This window comes from Equus quagga, chromosome 13, assembly GCF_021613505.1.
Source record: "Equus quagga isolate Etosha38 chromosome 13, UCLA_HA_Equagga_1.0, whole genome shotgun sequence".
Taxonomy (NCBI): Eukaryota; Metazoa; Chordata; class Mammalia; order Perissodactyla; family Equidae; genus Equus; species Equus quagga.
In genome coordinates this window covers 47,762,289-47,782,309 of record NC_060279.1, presented here as the reverse complement: position 1 = coordinate 47,782,309, position 20,021 = coordinate 47,762,289, and the positions used below count along the sequence as shown (strand labels likewise).

General features: G+C 40.4%; 1 protein-coding gene across 7 annotated transcripts in view; it reads right to left on the bottom strand.

Moving 5' to 3' along the window:
- CYLD (CYLD lysine 63 deubiquitinase) overlaps positions 1 to 16,587 on the bottom strand; it is a 70,364-nt gene extending 53,777 nt beyond the window's left edge. For 3 of the 7 annotated variants that reach the window (XR_006891445.1, XM_046680899.1, XM_046680903.1), the window contains exons 1-5: positions 16,477 to 16,587; positions 15,880 to 15,959; positions 9,066 to 9,717; positions 7,493 to 7,795; positions 5,073 to 5,178 (exon numbers count right to left, since the gene is read on the bottom strand). Coding sequence is in view for 6 of the 7 variants with exons in the window: in XM_046680899.1 (XP_046536855.1) it covers positions 5,073 to 5,178; positions 7,493 to 7,795; positions 9,066 to 9,569 (913 nt within the window). In the remaining variant the exon portion in view is untranslated. The remainder of the gene's footprint in view (positions 1 to 5,072; positions 5,179 to 7,492; positions 7,796 to 9,065; positions 9,718 to 15,879; positions 15,960 to 16,476) is intronic. The other 4 variants (XM_046680902.1, XM_046680901.1, XM_046680900.1 and 1 more) reach the window with 4 other exon arrangements.
- Between the last annotated feature and the right edge of the window lie 3,434 nt (positions 16,588 to 20,021).

Sequence of the window (20,021 nt, the reverse complement as noted above, 5' to 3'; positions counted from 1 at the left end):
CTAGGTCACAGTGCAGGGAAGCACAGAGCCCGGAAAGAGATCCAGACTACATATGCTGAAACTTGACTTACGCACAGCAAGCACGGTCGATCAAACTGGGTATGTATACCTCATACCACACACAAAATCAAATCTAGATGGACTACAGACCAAACGTGAAAGGCAAAACTATCAGACTTTCACAAGACAATGTAGAAATTGAGAACAACGAGCTGGGACTGGTACTCACATTAACACGTGTTGTGAAGAATCATTAAAACAATGTGGCACTGAAGCACGAGCAGACAAAAACAAAGTCCAGAAAAACACCAAGGGACACGTGGAAGTTTCCTAGGATGACAATGGCATCTCAAAGGACTAGGAAAAAGATGGACTTTTAAAAAATGATGTTGGAACAACTGGGTAACTATCTGGGCAGGGGCGTGGAAGCTAAATTAGATGCGTATTTCACATCATATGACATATAAAAGTGGATCAAAGATATATTTGTAAAAAATAAAACCACAAGAGTACTAAGAAAATATGGAGAAATTCCTTTATAACCTTGGAGTGACTCAAAACCCAGATGCCATTAACAAATTTGATAAGTTCAACTACATAAAAACAAAAAAGTCCTGCATGACAGAAAACACCTAAAGCAAAGTGAAAAGATGGTATGAAACAAGCCATATACAAAGGACAAATATTGTATGGATTCCATTTATATGAGGTGTCCATAACAGGCAAATTTTTAAGACAGAAATTAGAGAACAGAAGTTAGCGGGACTGAGGGAAGGGAGGAACGGGCAGTTATTTCTCAATGGGTATAGAGTCTCTGCATGAGATGATGAAAAAGTCTGGAAAGAGACAGTGGTGACGGCCGCACTTCATCGTAAATGTACTTAATGCCACTGAATTGTACACTTAAAAATAGTTCAAATGGTACATCTTGTTACGTATATTTTACCACAATTTTAAAACATGAGGACAACCAGATAAACAATTAAAAAAATGACAGAAAACTAATGACAAATGAAGACTGAGTAGTGGGGAACATTTGCACCCCACACCACAAAAGTTTACCTCCTCAACACATAAAGAATTGGTAAGAATAAAGAACAATAACCCAATTCAAAAAACAGATAACAGATATGATATGAATAAACAGTTCACAGAAAGAAAAATACAAATTGCCCTTAATCACATGAAAAGATGTTCATACCTCATTCATCAGAGAAATGCAAATTAAAACTATACTGAAATACATTTTTCACCTTCAGACTGGGAAAAAAATTTACCAACATACTCTCATGGCAAGATTATTAAAAAAGTCACCCTCATATTCTGCTTGTAGGAATATAAATTGTTATATTCACTATTGAAGGCAATTTAGCAATATCTAGAGCGATACAAACGCATGCACTTCTTAACCAAACAACTCACTTCTGGGACTTTATCCTATAAATATGCTAGCACACGTAGGAAATACATACGTACAGGTTATTGCAGCATTGTTTGTAACAGTAAAAAGTTAGAAACAATCCAAAAACCCATCAATAGGAATCTGGTTAAATAAATTATGGAACTACAGTACAACGGAAAATTATACACTGTAAAAAACAAGAAGAACGCCTCTATTCAGACACACAAAGAGCTCCAAGATATAAAGAGAAGAAAGCAAGGTGCAGAATAGCGTAAATACTATGCTTTATGCATAAAAAGGGAGGGAGAATACGTATTTATATTGTAAAAAGAAACTCTGGAAAGATATACAAGAAACTACTACAAAGTTACTACTGGGAGGCAAGGGACAGAGTGAGGGGGCAATGAGGTAGAGGGGTAAGAATGGAAACAAGACATTCCACTGTACGTCTTATTATTTTGATTTGAGATATGTGAATGTATTTCTTATTAAAACTTATTTTAGTAACTTAATAGTTACTAAATCCAAGGGTATATGCATTAGTCAAAACTCAAATGATACAATGTGCATTTCATTTTATGAAATGTTTTTTATCTCAAAGAAAAAAAAACCTAAATACTTATCTCAAGTTAATGATACGCATGCTGAAGTATTTAGGAGGAAGTATACTAATGCCTGTAACTTACTTTGAAATGCATAAAAAAACAAGATGGATTAGTGCAAGGATAACGGATGGATAGATACATGATAAAGTACAATTAAATGTTTATTGTACTAGGTGGTAGAAATAGGAATATTGAGTACAAAATTCAACTTTTCTTATGTTTGAAAATTTCATAATAAAATGTTGAAAAAATATTTTATTGAAATTTTAAAATAGAGAACTCATGAATCAATAAACAACAGGAAAATGAGAAAGACACAAACAGGTATTCAATACAAGCCGCAGATGTTCCATAAACATATGAAAAGTTATTCAATCCTACTTTTAATCAGGGAACTACAAATTAAAACCACCTTGAGACACCATTTCTCAGGCATCATATTGGCAAAAAATTTAATCAGCACCAGTGTTGAAGATGATTATGGAAATAACCCAAAACCCAAACGCCCATTAACAATACAATGGGCTATTAAATTGTGAGATATTCACACAATGAAATATAGTATGAAGCAGAGAGGGTGAATAAACCATTAATACCCTCATCCACAGGAAAGAATCTCAAAATACATTTTAAGTAAACGATGCAAGTAATTAGAGAAGACAGTCGGTATGATTCTATTTATATCAGGTTTAAAAACAGGTTAACCTAAACAACATATTAGACACCCCCCATCAAGCCACATCATCGAGCGCACGGATAACTGCAACAGCCTCCTCCCTGGTCTCCCGGCTCCTGCCCTCTGACATACAGCCCGAGGGATCATTTTCAAACGTCAATGAAGGTAACACGTCCTTAGCTCGCAACCCACCTCTAGCTCCCCATCTCCCGCAGAGCAAAAGCCAGGAATCCATACACCAGCCCCCTTGGCCCTGCCTGGTCCAGCTCCCACTACCTGTCCCTCGCTCGACCTGCTCCAGCCACAAGGAATCCCTTGCTACTTCTCAAACTAGCCAAGCTAGGTGCAGCCTCAGGCCTTCCCTCGGAATCCACGTGGCTCACTCTCAAATCTCCTTCCTCTCAGGAGTTCAAATGCCACCACATGAGAGGCTCACTGGGACTACACAAGAGAAAACAGGAAATCCCATCCCCCAAACCAGCACCCCGTTTTCCCCCTTATCTTGTTTATCATTCTCCATCAACCACCATCTAATTGACCATATATTTTACCTATTTATTGGCTGCCTCCGCTCACTAGAATGAAAGCTCGATGTGGGGAGAATTTTTATCTACTTTGCTTTCTACTATATACATCCTCAACACCCAAAAGAAGCCTAAGTAAGGGCTTTATAATACTTGAATGAAGGAACAACCTTTTCGAAAGCTGCTTTTTAAACAATAAGCATTTGTTATAACACCAAAAAGTATTCTGATACATAAAATCATAAATTGTGTTTTTCCAAAAACAAGCATGAAAAGGTAAACTAAACATTACTAGATAAAACATCAAGCACAGATATGCTTTCCCCTAAATGTTAACCATTAGTTCCCAAAAGGAAGCAAAGAAATACTTACGAATCCAATTTGCAAGAAATTAAAAACTCATTTGAAAGAAATCAAGAAAAGCAAAGTATGTTAGACTTTTACAAAGTCTAAGTAATTTGATCCCATGCCTCCAATTAAATTAATGTACTCTTTCTGTAAAGCTACAAGCTAAAGTAGAAAGCATTTACTAACTCAGCAAAACAAGCATTTCTTACTTGCCAAGCCAACAGGAAAACAGGAAGAGCAAACAGTGCAAGCTAGAAGAAACCTTAAGGATCATCTAGTATTAGCCTCTTTATTTTTACAAAAAAAAGAAACTGAGGATCTGAAATGACCTGTGGGGAACCGAAAAGTGTTGTGTCAAAATTAGCAATAACGGAAAAACACTGGAAGAAAAAAATCATTCTGTTCAGCTGTGATCCCCGCTATAGTAAAATTCAGCTTTTATAGAATTAGAGACAAAATACATCTCCATGGAAACAATATTCCCAAGTATACATGCGAGGCTGAGAAGGATGTTTTTCTATGCAGGTCTTCACAACCTAGGTACACACACGGGATGTGGGGTGAGGAGGTACTGAAAAGAGCAGAGCTTGATAATCAGACAGGTCTGCATCTGAATTCTGGCTCCACCACTTACTTGATCCTAGGCAATCTTAGCCCTATCTAAGCCCCAGTTTCTTATCAGCAAGATGGGGATAATTAAGACATTCCTAATAAGTCTGTCAAGAATGTAAAAAAGTAGATGTTATCTAATTCAAGGATTCATATATTTGTGGCTACTGAATGCAAGCTTTCTGACATTTACTCATAATTGTATAATGCTTAATACGAATCACCACCTCTGGTTGCCTCTGTTTTATGACTAACATAATATTAATTGACTAGCCTATAATTGGAATTCTACTGAGAGCAGGGGGAAGGTACTGTTGATGTGGCTACCAATAGGAATTTATTCATTAGTTGACAGCAGCCAATAGGTGCTCTTGTTTGAGGTAAAACAAAAGGTTGCTTATGACTTGTTTTAAGACGTAAAGTTGAAATGATCTGTTTCTGACTAGAGTCATGAAGGCTGATGAATTACACTGTCTCAAAACTGGAAGGGATCTCGTAGGGCATCCAGCAAGAATCCTCCCCACAGTGTATTAGATTCTACTAAACGACCAGCTTCTGCTTAAGGGCTTCCAGTTTCAACTAGGCTTTCACTCAAACAGGTGGCAGTTCATCACATTTTTTGACCCTTCTAATTATCAGAAAGGGATTTTTTTCCCCACTTAGAATGGACAGGTGATGAAAAAGTGAATGAAAACGTATAAATACTAACCCATACTCACATACTTTTGGAAATAAAAATCTTTAAGTATTGTTTTCATTTGGGGGTAAGAAAGGATATTCTATTTAATAACATTTCTATAATATAAAAGTTCCAAAAACACAATTTGAAGCTTATATTTACACCCTCATAACAAAACACATCCTAGAAACTCTGCCTTATTAATATATAAAACACAAAGAAAACATACCTGGGATGATATCATTGATATGCAAGAGAATTGTACTTTCAACACTTGCAAAACTACAAAGCTGCACGCCATCAAACCTTCCATCCCAGTTGCCAATAGGGTTATCCTACAAGTTAAGCAATAGAATAAACTTTAAAACCCTCTCCAATCAAGCATAAATATAAAAGTCTGTATTTTCCATAAAAGGATCCTCCAAAACATTTACATTGGTAAATTTTAACCATTTTTCCTAAAAGAAAAAAAGAATATATCAGGAATAATTGCCACAGTAATAAGGGGTTTTGTTTATGTTTATTCATCTCTGTTTTTGTTTTTGTTTTTGGAAAAATGAAATCCAAGAATAACCAACTACAGTAAACCCACAGATGAGCAAGGAGTCAAAAGTATTTGTCATACTTTACTGGACAACAAATACCAGTCTATATAATAACATCCATCTGCATGGGAAGATTTATTAATAATACATTATTTCACCCAGAAATCTGCCCCTAATTAACCCTAGCTTGCTCTAATCATTCCTTTATATTCCCTGAGCTCTTAAATCTTCAATTTGAATTCCTGTACGCCCTTCTATACTTGGAAAGTCCATTTTTTAATTGTTCGTCATTTTATGGGTCTGTAAGAATTCCCTCCAAAATGGAGATTTTTATATTTAACTATCTTATATTCCAATGTAGCACCAACTAGCACAGTGCTTTTCTTGGAGTAAGATTAAGAGATGTGACAGTCAGACAACTGCCCTAAGCACCAACACGTACAACATGCTAAATGTCTTTGGAAAGAGAAGATGAAGAATATTGCATTTGCCAGAACATTCCTTTCCAGGAGTACAGTAGAAAGGTTTGGAATGAATACTTGCACAAGCTAGCTGGCAGACAGACAGAGGCATGGAAGAGGCTGCTGGGGCAAACCTCTAGGCAGCCTGCCCCAGTAAACAACATGATCCCCAGTCTATCAGCTTAGGAAGGGAAGGCCCACCTGACTTTAACCAAGTTTAGGGCCCAAACGACCTGAGGCAAGGGGAAACTAACCCCAATGGCTAGTGGCCTTCTTTCTCCAATCCCTCTACCAGCCCACAATCTCTCCTCTAAACAAATACTGAATATTTAAAGAAGAGTGGTTTCAAGGTGTGCTCTATTGTTCGCTATCCTGAGGGACTCACATGTTTTACTCTGGCTCTAACTTTTCACATGGTAGATGTTTGTCTGAACAACATAGCGATGTTTGTCTAACTAATGGGTATCAAATAGAATTTCCAAGCACAGGATAACAGAAACTTATGCTAGAACATTCAGACCCTGTCAAAAAGTATAACTGAATAGATAAAACTAAATGTACTAAAATGATGTGAGTACTCACTGAAAACATCGTGAGGACAAGAGTCTATTACTCACATCCTCTCCTAACTCATTGTAGTGTTTAATAATTCTGTGTGAATCTCCTTCTTTATATCTAACAAATTCTTGTCCATATTTCCAATCTATAATGAAAACGTTCTCAGTTTTTTCCTTCTCCTTCTCTTAACTCCACAGGTATCATTCAACATGCCATATAGGAATGTATCCATTATTAACAAATATGATTATAAGGTAACATTAAAAATGAGTGACACAAAAGGACAAATATTGGATGATTCCACTTATATGAGATACCTAGAATAGGGAAATTCCCAGAGACAAGAAGCAGAATACTGGTTCCAGCAGACTGCTGGCTGAGGGAGAAATAATGGGCGGCTAGTGTTTAATGGGGACAGAGCTTCAGTTTGGTATGAGGAGAAAGTTCTGGAGATGGATGGGGTAATGGTTGCAGAACAATGTGAATGTACGTCATGTCACTGAACTGTAAACTTAAAAATGGTTAAAATGACAAATTTTATGTTACATATAATTTACCACAGTAAAAAAAATATATTTTTGAGTGAGTTACATCCTAAGAAAATATTCTAATTGTCTTTTCCTGTAAAGCAATGTGCTTTTCCTCTACTCAGGTATTTTCTGCATATGATTTTTACACTACTCATTAAAATCAGATCAGTCAATAAAATTTTGCAAAATATTACAAAAAGAGAAACACAGATTACCAAAAAAAGAAAAAAGCCTTTCAAAATAAAGAAAAATAAGACATCATGTAATGTATTTGGGTGGGTTTTTTTCTGTCTACTGGTCAGCTATCATACAGCAAATTTAAAGACTGAAAACATTATTCCAGTTTATTCAAACTGGAAAAAAGAAGAAATGTAATTCTACATCTAGACTCTTGTCCCGTAGCAGTGTTCCTTCACGAAAGATAAATTAGAACATATTCTTTACATACTCCAAATTAGTCCATTTTTAATATTCAAAGTGTTTAATTTGTATCTAAATTGGCCATAAAACTAAGAGATATAGTCACAAAGATAATATAATACAAAAGTTTCTTACCATGTCCACACCAACAAAATATCCTAAGCTTTCTTTTCCCGGCAAAACATCACAAAATATAACTGTTCCAGATTCTATAGTTTCTCCAAGCTTCAAAGAGACTCTGGAGTTTATTTCCAGAGGGGGGAGTTCAACCTGCATTGTGTCCACTGGACCTGCATAGTCACTTTCCAATCCATTGTCATCATCTTCTATGATTTCCAGCTTGTCCAACGCAACAAATACTCCACAATCTTCATCACACTGAAAAAGCTGCTTTCCTTGATACACCCCATCAGTGAAACCTTGGCCACGACCTTCGTCCTAGTTTTCAAATGAGAGAGAGAGGGAGGGGAAAGGGAGAGAGAGAAAGAGAAAGAGACAGAGAGAGAGAGAGAGACAGAGAGAGAGAGAGAGGAAGAGAGAGAGAAATATCAATTGATAGATAAGACAGACAGACAGATAAAGATGATCCATAAGATAAAATATCTACTCAGGGAATTTCAGGGAAATCACTGGAAAAATTCTAAATGACACACAAGAAATATAATTATTAGCAGTTGCTTTTGGATTTAGGGTGTTTAAAAAATAAGGAAGAAGTTGTATCTGATGTTGAAGTAAAATTACTTGATAATTTCAAATATAATTCCACTGTGAGAGAGCTGGGCTGGATTCTAATTTGTGTTTTAACAGTAATTCTGTCATAAAAAGAAAACTTTACTTTAAAAGACAGTAATGATAGCTCCATTTGGTAAGCACTTTCTCTGAGCCAGCCACCGTGCTGAACCTGAATCAATGGATCACAAAAACACTGCAAGCCGTGTACTAGTATCACTATCTTACAGATGAGGAAGCAGATTTAGAGAAGTAGCTTGGTTAACTAACCTGACAACCCAGCTAGTAAAGGGACTAGCTGGGATTCAAATCTCCACTTGTTTTACAATTATTGCTTTAAATTTAAACCAAGACGCAAACAAGGCATGACATTCTATTTGCAAGAACATCAAAATGTAACTGACATTTAAGTTCTTGAGAATTAATATTAATTTTGGAAACGTATCACAGAGTTCTTGGTTCTCTTTTCAGTAGGAATAAATTCTAAGATGATTTTCACATATATTATCAGGGACAACTAAAAGCAAGTCAAAATTGATGCTACTCATTAAAAAAAAATCTTACATCCAAATTGTATTACCCAATATAACACATTAAGAAAAACTGAGAAACATGCAGATGATAATGTCACAAGACAATTAGCAATTTTGTGAAGTGATTAATTAGTTTACAATAGGTAGAGTTCATTTTTAACATAGACAATGTTAAAATTTCTAAGACACGAAAGTCTTCAATAATTACGTGATCTATTTGTACTTCCTACTGTGGTGGGTAGTTTTTCAAAAGATTTCAATGCGTCATCTTTGGATCATCTCAATTTATCATTAGAAAGTAAATCCTAAGGATGATGAATATTATAAAACTTACAGACGATTTCTGGGAAAATTTATTTTGTATTTAAAAGGGGAAAAAATGTGCAGATACAAATACACACAAACACAAAGACACACAGCTCACTAAAATGGTTTATCGAACTTACCAGTAATTCTACTCCAAAGAATATTCCCGATATTGTCCTCTCTGCTAATAAGGGTCCTCTGAAGCGCACAACTCCAGGAAACTTTTCTTCCCCAGATCTCAGCTGCACTTTCACAGGGCAGCCCACATCTATTTGGAGGCCTTTACTTAGTCTGTTTCTGTTTTTAAACAGGCTGAACCTCTCTTCACAATTGGTAATTGCCAAAAGCAACTCTGTGAATTTTTCATTTATTTCTACAACATCCTTTTCATCAACAAAGAGAACTGCATGTGGCTGCTCTAGAATTTTTAATCCGATCTGATTTTTCTTGGCTTTTGCAGAAGGAATCCTCGAATGTCCCACAGAACGATCTTGGATATACTGTCCTATACTCCCCTTGGGTACTTTAAGGAGCTTTTGTGTTTGTTTGTCTGTAACACTGCATTCTTGAAGAAGCAAATAAAAACTCCGCTCTTCCCAGTAGGGTGACGTAACTTTTTCTTGGCTCCATAAACCCGAACTCATTGTGATATTAACTCCAAAATATTAACTCAAAAAAAAGGGAACTACTAAGTTTGTAGTAAAACCGCAAAAGACAAATTCACTGGCAGTTCCAAAGCAAGTTTTTAGCAATTTGGTGTCCATGCTGTAAAAAACCAGCAAATCAAAACGCCTGGAGGACAAGCAAACAGAAACTTTACACTTCATTCATGAGCTACAATTAAGGTTAAAGACTTTCGAAAATCTCATTCGACTAGCAAAAACACACAAATGAAATACTTCCAAAAATATCTAAAAAGGTTAAAAGATAAATATTACTTGTATCTACTATAATTTTGCATGTTCAGTTAAGGAGATCCAATTGTAAAGTATCTTCAAAGACAATACACTAATGTTTGTTCCCAAGGCACCAAAATTTATAAAGTCAAATTCTAGTAAAACGTAACCTTATATACATATTCTGACATTTTTAAACCTTAAACAGTAGAATTTGTAATAGATCCTTGTCTAACTTAAATGGATAAGCTGCTGTGTTTGGGCAAAACACACATACATCAAAAAGGCTATTGTTTCTGTACATGCAGTTTAAGTAAAAACTTATAATTATTATGTTAAACATCTTTATCAATAATATCATAAAATCACATTCTGAAACGTTAACCACAATTCATTTATCTGTGCGCCATATTTTGAAAATGGAACATTTTATCTCTGACTCAGTTTCATTTCCTTAATCTTATACATTTTTTCCTTAAGATAGGCAAATGTTAATCACATCAATCATAGCTATCATTTAATTTCTCAGAATCAGAGGCCGGCCCCATGGCCGAGTGGTTAAGTTCGCGCGCTCTGATTCGGCGGCCCAGGGTTTCCGTGGCCCAGATCCTGGGCGCAGACATGGCACTGCTCGTCAGGCCACGCTGAGGCAGTGTCCCACATGCCACAACTAGAAGGACCCACAACTAAAATATACAACTATGTACTGGGAGGATTTGGGGAGAAAAAGCAGGAAAAAAAAAAGAAGATTGGCAACAGTTGTTAGCTCAGGCGCCAATCTTTTAAAAAAAAAAATTCTTACAATCATAAATATCAGATATTGGAAATCTGATTATACTAAAGATATCTTTAAATATCAATTTTGTAGCCATCAAAACTCACACTATGTAACAAGGAAATAGAATTGCAGTATAGTATGGAACAAAATGTTTTCATACCACAATTTTAACCATGTATACTAGAAAGGAATGTACAAAAGATGATTTCTTTTTCAGTTTCAAATTTTTATTTAAAATTTTTACAAGAATACTAATCTTTCACAATTAAAATAGCCTTCTCAACCCTACTTTAATTGATGGTTAAAAACTATACAATTTCAGGGGCCGGCCTGGTGCCGAGTGGTTAAGTTCACGAGCTCCACTTCAGCAGCCCAAGGTTTCACCGGTTTGGATCCCGGGCAAGGACGTGGCACCACTCCTCAGGCCATGCTGAGGCGGCGTCCTACATGCCACAACTAGAAGGATCCACAACTAAAATATACAACTATGTACTGGGGGGATTTGGGGAGAAAAAGCAGAAAGAAAGAAAAGAAGAAGATTGGCAACAATTGTCAGCTCAGGTGCCAATCTTTAAGGAAAAACACTATACAATTTCATTAATTCAAAGTAAGACTTTAAAATTCATTAATTAATTATCTCACTGAAAACAAGAGTTCCTATGCAACAGCCACCGAACTGTGGCTATCTGGTTTCAAAATACGGTACTTATTCCATCCTTCTTGGAGGCAGAGGTATCCATTTCCATTATTCTGGGTAACAGCAGCAGTTGATCGCACTATCATATTTATCTATCTTATTCTTGGAATTAAAAAACAATTACTTCTAAAACTAAAGAACCAAATTTTCAGTTTAACCATTTAAATTAATAATTAAATAATCTGGCAAACCTATACAGAGAACAGCGTTTCTTTTAGAATGCGCTGCTTGATAATGAGGTACCCTGTAAAGGCGCAGTTTTTAAAAGTCCGTCCCTCGACAAGCCAAACTGAGACATGGAGATCACCAAAGACAGGGTAAAGAGTCTGGCACCCCTTCGCACGAACCTTACTGAAATATCTGCGCACCAGCACCATTTAGCGAGGGCAGGGGCAGAGCTAGCATAAAGTGGTTCTCTGGGTTTTTTTTTGTTTGTTTTTTATAATATGTTTGTCTTAATTCCACTTGAGGGCACTGTCTACTTCGGCAGGAATAGGATCAATTTATATTTGCCACTTATACAAGACACCTGTGGAAACCTCTATCTTGGTACCATATAAGCAAAACCCCTTATGAGGGCTACCCAAACAGACCCAAACCCTCAATTTGGCTCTCTCTCTTTAAAATACCAAAATGAACTGTCTGCTATTTCTGAATAAAATTCTTTCTAAATGTCAACATCTTTCAACAAGGAAATAGCTTCATTTTTTCTTGATCACTGAATTATCCATATAGATATAAATTATTATGTATGACTCTCAGTATGTAAAGGTGTTTGGTACTTGGTTAAAAGGCTTTCCGTTGTGCTTTCTGAGTTCTGGTGTCTGCTTTCTGTAGGTTTTCCACCCGTAGTTTCCCCTGCACTCAGCCATTTTCGCAGTTCCCTGCAGTGTGCATCTGACTCCTTTTATGGCCTTGCAGCCTTCCAACCGACTGCTTCTAACCAGTTCTGAGAAGCCAGGTGATGACAACACGTTTGAGTGTTTAGAAAAACAAACAAAACAACAATAACAATAACTAACAACAAAAAGAGGAATCCATAAATTCTGAACAGGTCTTTGGGGAGTAAGCACACAGACTTTATGGCATAGACATTCCTTTGGTTGCTCCCGGCAGGTTGAGATGGTCAAAAAGCAGCTTCTAAAAAATTGAATTGATGTTTTGTTCTCTTTAAAATTTATTTAAATATTTTTGGCCAAAAACTGTTTTTAAAGTATGGCAATTCTATTTTGAAAATAATAAATTTTTTAATTCCTAAAAATTATACCTTCAAATGTTAAAATTAATAACTTCCTTACATCTTAATAATTATTATATGCCAAGAACTCCTACTCTATTGGTTCTCCAGCTTAACAATTCACGTCACAACTTACAATAAGAACAACCAGTGCTAATGAAATATTACCAAGACAAAACCAAATTACTCTGTGTCATGCATTAGGTCACTGTATTTTAAATGAATTGGACTACCAAAGTGCTTTTTGCAAGTCATCCAAGAGAGAGTCCACAACAAAATCTGATCTAACTACTTTGGTTTATAAAAAGATAGAGAGCAATTTAACAATAATTATCAAAAACCGTATTTTAAAGTGAACTCTACAAGGAGCAGTAACCTTTTTCTAACCCGCAATAGCACAAGAGGGAGAGAGCTTAAACTCAATAACAGGATGGATCACGTGAGACAACTACAACAGCCAGAGCAAGAGTTATAAAATATTTAAAAAGCATTGTCCAAAAATAAAAAGGATGTGGTCTTTCTTCTCTTAGAAAGAATAGGTTTGGAACTACCATATTAACAACTGATGCTCTTCATTGCAACTGACAGAGAAAGCTGAATGGGGAACTTCATGGCTCTACTAGACGTATACAAGACATTAAATTTAATGACCACTAATATTTCAATATACTGATGATACAGCAGAATAAAGAGACTTTCCTCCCACAGCAGAAATGAATATAATGCCAACATTCTTCTTTCACTGGGATAGACACAACAGGTAAACTAAGTCTTAAGAGCCCCAAGCAGTAAAAAGTGACTGCAGACTACATGGGAAAGATTTATATCAACTGTCAATGAGTTCTTTATCAATCAAGAAGGTTTATCATTTTGTTTAGCATTTTTATGCACTCAGCACAGTGTTAGACACTGAAAAATACAGAAGATTTAAGATACGATGGCTGCCCTCATTTGTGTTCTCTTACTACTTTTCAGGTCATTGTTTAAAAATTGCCTCTAATAATATACTTCACTTTATGATTCAACTAAATACCATCATACTTATTTTAGGTTGGAAGATTGACTGGTTATGAATATCCTGATAATTATTATAAGTACTAAATGAAGATTACCAAAGAGTGGGAATACAATAACATATTTAACCCTAAAACCATATTGAACAGAAGGCCTTTCTTTTGAGCACATTAGAGATGAGGGAACAGTTCAGGGTCACATAGATTTGAAAATATATCTGGTTATCTGAGCTTGTTGATGGTCTGGATTATGAGTAAAGGAGAATTTAATTGTATTAAAATAAGGTCATTAAACCAAGATGAGTGTTGAAGGAACAAATACCAGTTTCCTGCCAGTGCAAAGAAAAGAAGACGATCAAGAAATAAGTTTGATACAAAAATATTAAAGGTCAGAATTATGTTCTAAAAGATTACAGTACAATGGAACAGTATTAGATACATAAAATTGACAACAGTTAACTATCTAGAAGATAAATGCCATTTTGATTCTCAAGATACTGTTCAAAGAACTTCAATACAGAAAACAAAGATCTAATTCAAAAATGTTTTGCATCTCCTGAGATAATCTGACTTGTTCTAAAAATCAAAGGAGGCTATCTAACTCAGAATAAAAATGACAATACTAAAATACTGCCCCTAATTATAAATGTCAAAGAGGTAGGAAGGTCAGAGTGAATACCAAAGAAAGAAGACACACGGGGACTTTTTCCCAACGCTTCTAGAGAGCTGGCACAATTACCATTTTAAGAAAGAATATCTCTTACTAAAAAAGCAATTTGTCATATTCCTAAAAAGCTGAAGAATAGAAATACAGAGAATCCATGACCAGAAAAGAGACAGTTTTAATTTTCCTCATAGATTAACTTGTGACCCAAGTACATGAGTATTCAGTCCCTGAAACAAGTGGGATGTATGAGGTTAAAAAAAAAAATCTGCTCCCATATCTGCATATTCATGTCAGAAGAAAATTATGAACACTGCTGTCTCGATAAAGTTAAACCTGGTCACTACACTTCCAAACTGTGAATTCCCCAAGGCCTTAATCTTTGTTTCCAGCGCCCACACCGGTGCCTGACAATATGGTAGGCCATCAGTTCAGGAGAAACCAATGAATGACTTGCTGAACTAAGGGGACAACAGTGAAAGCCATAATTTCATTTCCTATCCCAACTGTTTAAGTGACCAAAAGCTTCTTGCAAGTTAAAAGGAGAAAAAGAGAAAAGAAAAAGACTCAGAAGTTGACAGTACTTAATGATTTTTTACCTAATTCTCTGGATAAATACTAATTCTAATTCTCTGGATGAAATAAATCATGGTCAATTTCTACACCACTTCATCGTTACATATATAAGAAGAAACAAATAAGGAAAACTTCACAATTATGAAAACAATTTGAGATTCATTTGAAACTGGCTCCCTAGATCCTCAAACCATGTCTGATGCCTATAAATTCTGTACAACCAATGAAAATACCTCAACAAAGTTAAGAACACAGTGTGAAAATCAGGAACGAAATACTAATAGTTTGATGAATATGATGATTACTCCTGTTTCTCTTCTTGTGTTAAAGACGTCCTTAAATCAAACAAAATCACAGCTCCGTCGGGCATGCCAACAAGAAATCATTGCTGCTGAACGTCTGCTGTTTTATATAACAAGTGCCCTGGTCTTATCAGCTCTTCACAAAAGTAACCATCCAAAGAAGCCTTCTTCGCATGGATACTGTATAATTCTGCAGCAGAACATCAGAGAATGTTCTGGGTGTTATCAACATTCACAGTACATGAACTTTAACAAGAATTTCCAGCAAATCATTTTCTCCTAATACTGTTCTAGTTCAAACCCACCCACTCCCCGTTGGGAACTGGCAGGCTAAATTCTTAGGGCCATTCAATGCACTCCGGGCGTGAGGGGGTGTGCAGAAAAGCAACATTTGAATGAACACCCTCTCTCAAGGCCTGGATTTTTCCTCTGGGAGCCAATGACTGCAGAGGGAACAATCTTATTAAGATCCCTATTAGCCGGAATAAAAGCAACGCAGGGAACGCTCCTCAGCCCAGCTAAGGATCCAACTTTTCCGGGAGACCGGGGAGAGCAAGGGGCAGGAGCGACGGGGCCGAGGCTGGAGGGCTGGGCGGCTGGAAGGTGACCACCATCCTGAAACCTGTAAATGCGCGGCGTGGAACAGAAAAGACGCCAAGAACACGAAGAACCGGGCGGCTGACCCAGCGCAGAACCAAACTCAGAAACACTGTCTTCCGCCCAGACTTCGCGATCTCCCCACAGATCGTTAATATGGCAATAAAGAAAACAAGAAGGAAAAGAAAGAGTACCTTATGTGAACAGAGCACACCTTTCAACTAAAGGACTCCCGGCTGTCGCGTAAAGCCATCCTCACCCCGGGAAGGGGAAACTGAAAGAAAAAGCAGAACGCGCCATTAACGCGGCCAGAGCCCCGAGCTCTTCCTGGACCGGAGCCGCCAACACCCCAAACCGCCCGGTCGATGCGCCCCCGGCACCGAGGTGACACACTGCGGCCGCGGCTTTTGACGCCATCCCGGGCCGTCGGCGGCCAGCCAGCGGCCCGTGCCTCAGTTTCCCCAGCTGTAGGGGCCGAGGAGAGACAGGGCTCTCTTCTGCGTCCCTCTTGCGCGCAGGTCCAGCGGCGGCGCCCCGGCTCCCCGAGTCGGGAGCCCTCCGGGCAGGCCGGGGGTGGGGACGCCCGGGGGAAGCCCGGCTGACGTCAGCGGGCTCGGGCCCCGCGGGCCGGGCCGCCTCGGGGCCGGCGCAGCTAACGGGCCGGCGCTGAGGGCCCGGCGGCCGCGCCGCGGCTCCAGGCTCCAGGCTCCGAGGGCCGGGGTTGGAGGCGCCCGCGGAACCCGAGCCGCCGCCGGTCGCCGGCTGCGCCGCCCGCTCGCTCGCTCGCTCACCTTGGGGGCGGCCGTCGCCCCTTCCCGGCCTCGCTAGCCCGCGTCCGGCGCCCCACAACCTCCGCCCTACTATTTACCTCCGATGCGCGTTCCCCGCGCAGCCGAACCTGCTACCTGGGCCCGCCCCCACCTGCCCCGCCTCCGAGCCGCCCCGCGGGGAGGGAGGGAGCGTGGGCGGAGGGGCAACCCATCGAGCCACCCAATCGCAGCCCGAGCTGCGTTCCTGCGCACGCTCTGATTGGGCCGCCCTGTGACAGACCTTCCTCCAATGGCTGCCGGCCCGGAGCGGACTGAAGGGACTTTCCGCTCGGTCAAGCTCGGTCGAGCCAAAGGGAAAGCGGAGGGGCGGGGAGGCGGCGCGGGGGTGGGGGCGGAGAGCTCTGGCTGATTGGACGGCCGACTGCGGGGACCGCGTACCATTGGTCGACGCCCGAGCGGGGCGGGGCGCTCGGTTGCTCGCCGCTGCGCCTCCGGGGCCGGGCTCAGCTCTCGGCTTAGCTGTCAAACCCGCGCAGACTGAGTTTGGGGCTGGGCTGGGGAGCAGTCCAGACTCGAGCTGGGAATAGGATTTCAGGATTCCATGAAAAAGCAAAGCTTTAGAATCAGACCTAAGTTTGAAGTCTTTGCGCTTCCAATTAGTAACCGCGTGACGTAGGGAAGTCACAACCACGCTGAGCCTCGATTTTGTCATCCGTAAAATGGAGATAATGGAATCACCTATCTTACAGGATTGTTGTGAAATACCGAGTGTAAGGCTCCTGACACACAGCAGCAGCACAGACGTGTTAAATCTCTTCCTCTTTCTCAGATCTGGCCTGGGAACCCTGCTGTTTCTGACCCTCTGTTGCTTCCCATCCCGGTTCCGAGGGAGGTCTCCCTGGGGTGGTGAAGAAGGGATTTCAAAACACCGCCTCGTTCAGCTGTGCACCCCTGGCCACCAGCCAGAACTTGGGGTGTAGTTAAGGATCTTTCAATTAGAAGGGAGGTTTCTGATTCCCAAAAGTGCTCAAAATATTTAAGGAAGTGCTTTTTATAATCGGTCCCAGAGCCTTGCAGCATGCCTTGCTGCACTGGATACTCCCGTTAATTAATTCCTTCTCTTTTGACATTTTAAGTACCAATTATAGGAGAAGGTGATTAATACTGAGGGAGGAAGAGGGGTGTGTGTGTGTGTTTAATCACGAGAGGGAAAACTTCCCCAGTGGAAAGTGACATTTCTGAAGATCTGGGGAATTTAAACCAGTGAGTATGTAAAACACTACACGAGTGATTACTAACAGTGGTAGTAAACAGACCACCTCTCTCTATAAGCACCCAGAATGAAATGGACATCTTCTGAAAACCTCAGCCTCAATCCGCTCTTGTCCCTCCTTAGTCCATCCTTATCCCATTTCCCAAGCCTCCTGACCATACTGCAGTGGAAAGCAATAAAGTAGGCATCAGCAGGCGTGGCTGGCAGTGTGGCCTTGGGCAACACTGTCTCTTCGGGATCTGGATTCTCCAATAAAGTCAGTGGGACTCTGAGGTCACAGTCCGGCTGTCAAGGAGAAAAATTCAGCCTGAAACCTTTTTTTTCCTTAACGCACACAGTAAGGAGGAGGAATGAGAAGAACAGAGTGGGAGAGGAAGATTTTGAATCCTTTTAGACTAGGTCAGTACTCTCCTCTCTCTGGTTTGCCACACTCCTCACCATTCCCTATTTTATCCTCCTGGCCCACTTCTCTCATTTACATTATCTACTGACCCCTGAAGGCATTTGAATTTGCCACCCTTGATCTAAAACAACTTTCTGTACTTTCTGATGATGACGTTTGGTGCTGCTGAGCGGTGATCAGATCCCTTGCTCAGTCCTCCTGTCACACATTCCCTGATTCAGACAGTGTCAGGGCCTGACTTCATCCAAGAGATATTCTTCTAAGCCAGGCCTGATAAACAGGGCTTGTGGCAATCACCGTCTCCTATCAATTGGTAATGGCTGCCTAGAACACTGTGTTGAAAACAATTCTGAAGCTGTATTCAGGCTCACGGGGAAGAGAGATGTCTGCCAGGGGGTGCGATGGGGGAACAGTGTCATGGTGCTATTATTTGCAGTCCCTGATAAGCCAGCTTCTCATTTTACAGATCGCAGACTATGGTCCAGACAGGCAAAATAACTTGTCCCCATTCACCCAGGAGATGAGCCGAGACCCTGATTCTCCTGATTTCAAGCCAGGGCTCTTCAAATGGATTCTCCAAGTGAAACGCGCATCCTCTCTGCCTTCCAAATCCTCCCTTCATTTAAGGCCCAGCCAAAGTCCACCCTCTTCCAAGGGGCTTTGCAGATGCTTCCAGGCCCCGCTGCTCACCTCTGTGTGCCCACCACTCCACAGCCTGTTCCACTCTGCCTGGCCCTGGGTTCACATGACCGGTGGTTGAGTTACTGAGCAGGTACCAGGAAACAGCAGCTATGAGACAGATGCCCCCTTGCCCTCTGGCAAGGAAGGCAGACCTTAAACAACTAATGACCCGATCCCCTGCTTAATTACTGAGGTTAGAGTTAGCCTCAGAAGGAATGCTGTTCTGAGCACACACAGGGGGAGGCTGGGCACTCAGGGAGGCCTGTCTGAGGAAGTCACCTTTAAGAGGAGGTAGGAAAGGTGACTGGTGGTCTAGGGTGAGGGGGAGCACTCCAGGCAGAGGGAACAGGAACATGCGTGACATGTTGAAGGAACTGAAAGAGGCAGAGCACAGAAAATGGGGGTGCAAAAGGGCCGGTCAGGCACGGCCTTGTGAGCCACGGCCAAGTGCTGGTCTTGATCCCAAGAGTGGTGAGAACCGTTTGAAGGATTGTAGGCAGGGTAGCTAATTGCAATTCTAAACCGTGTGGCATAGTTCTCTCATTGCAGAAGCAGGAGCCCAACCAAAAGCCATTGAATGGAATGGAGCTCTCTCCCCCAGGAGCTGGGAACCTCCTGGTAGCCTGTGGGGACCCACAACTTACACCTAGTCAGGACTCAACAAATCCTTCTCAGTAGCACTGGTCATGGTTATTAATCAGACCCTGCCCCCCGTTTCTCAAATGGCTACCACAGGCCCCCTCCTACTTCCCGCCTCACCAAATTCAGTTTATTTTATACCCTACTGCCTACTCAGCACCTCCACTGCACACAGCCAAAGTGGATTCCTGATATTCCCCACTCCCACTGCTGTCCTTCTGCCCTCCCCGTCTCAGTAAATGGCAACTTCCAGTTGGTCATCCAGTCTCCCATGCTTCCCGCCATCTTCCCAGCACTCCTGTGAATGGGCACATTCCGAGTGAACCCTAAACCACGGGGCTAAGTGGCCAGCATCCCCGCAGGCTGGGGCACCGTACCAGGGCTTTCTCCAGTCCAGCCCGGTGCATCAGTCAATGGGTGAGTTGAGAGTCCTCTGTCTCCAGGGCGGGCTTATCTCTTAGTGAGGGAAAATTCCAGGTGCAACTGAATATTCTGTCTGGGAGCTTTGTCTCCAGTCACCTAAAAGCTCTTTTTGATAAGATAAAAGAGATTACCTTAATCATCTTTAAA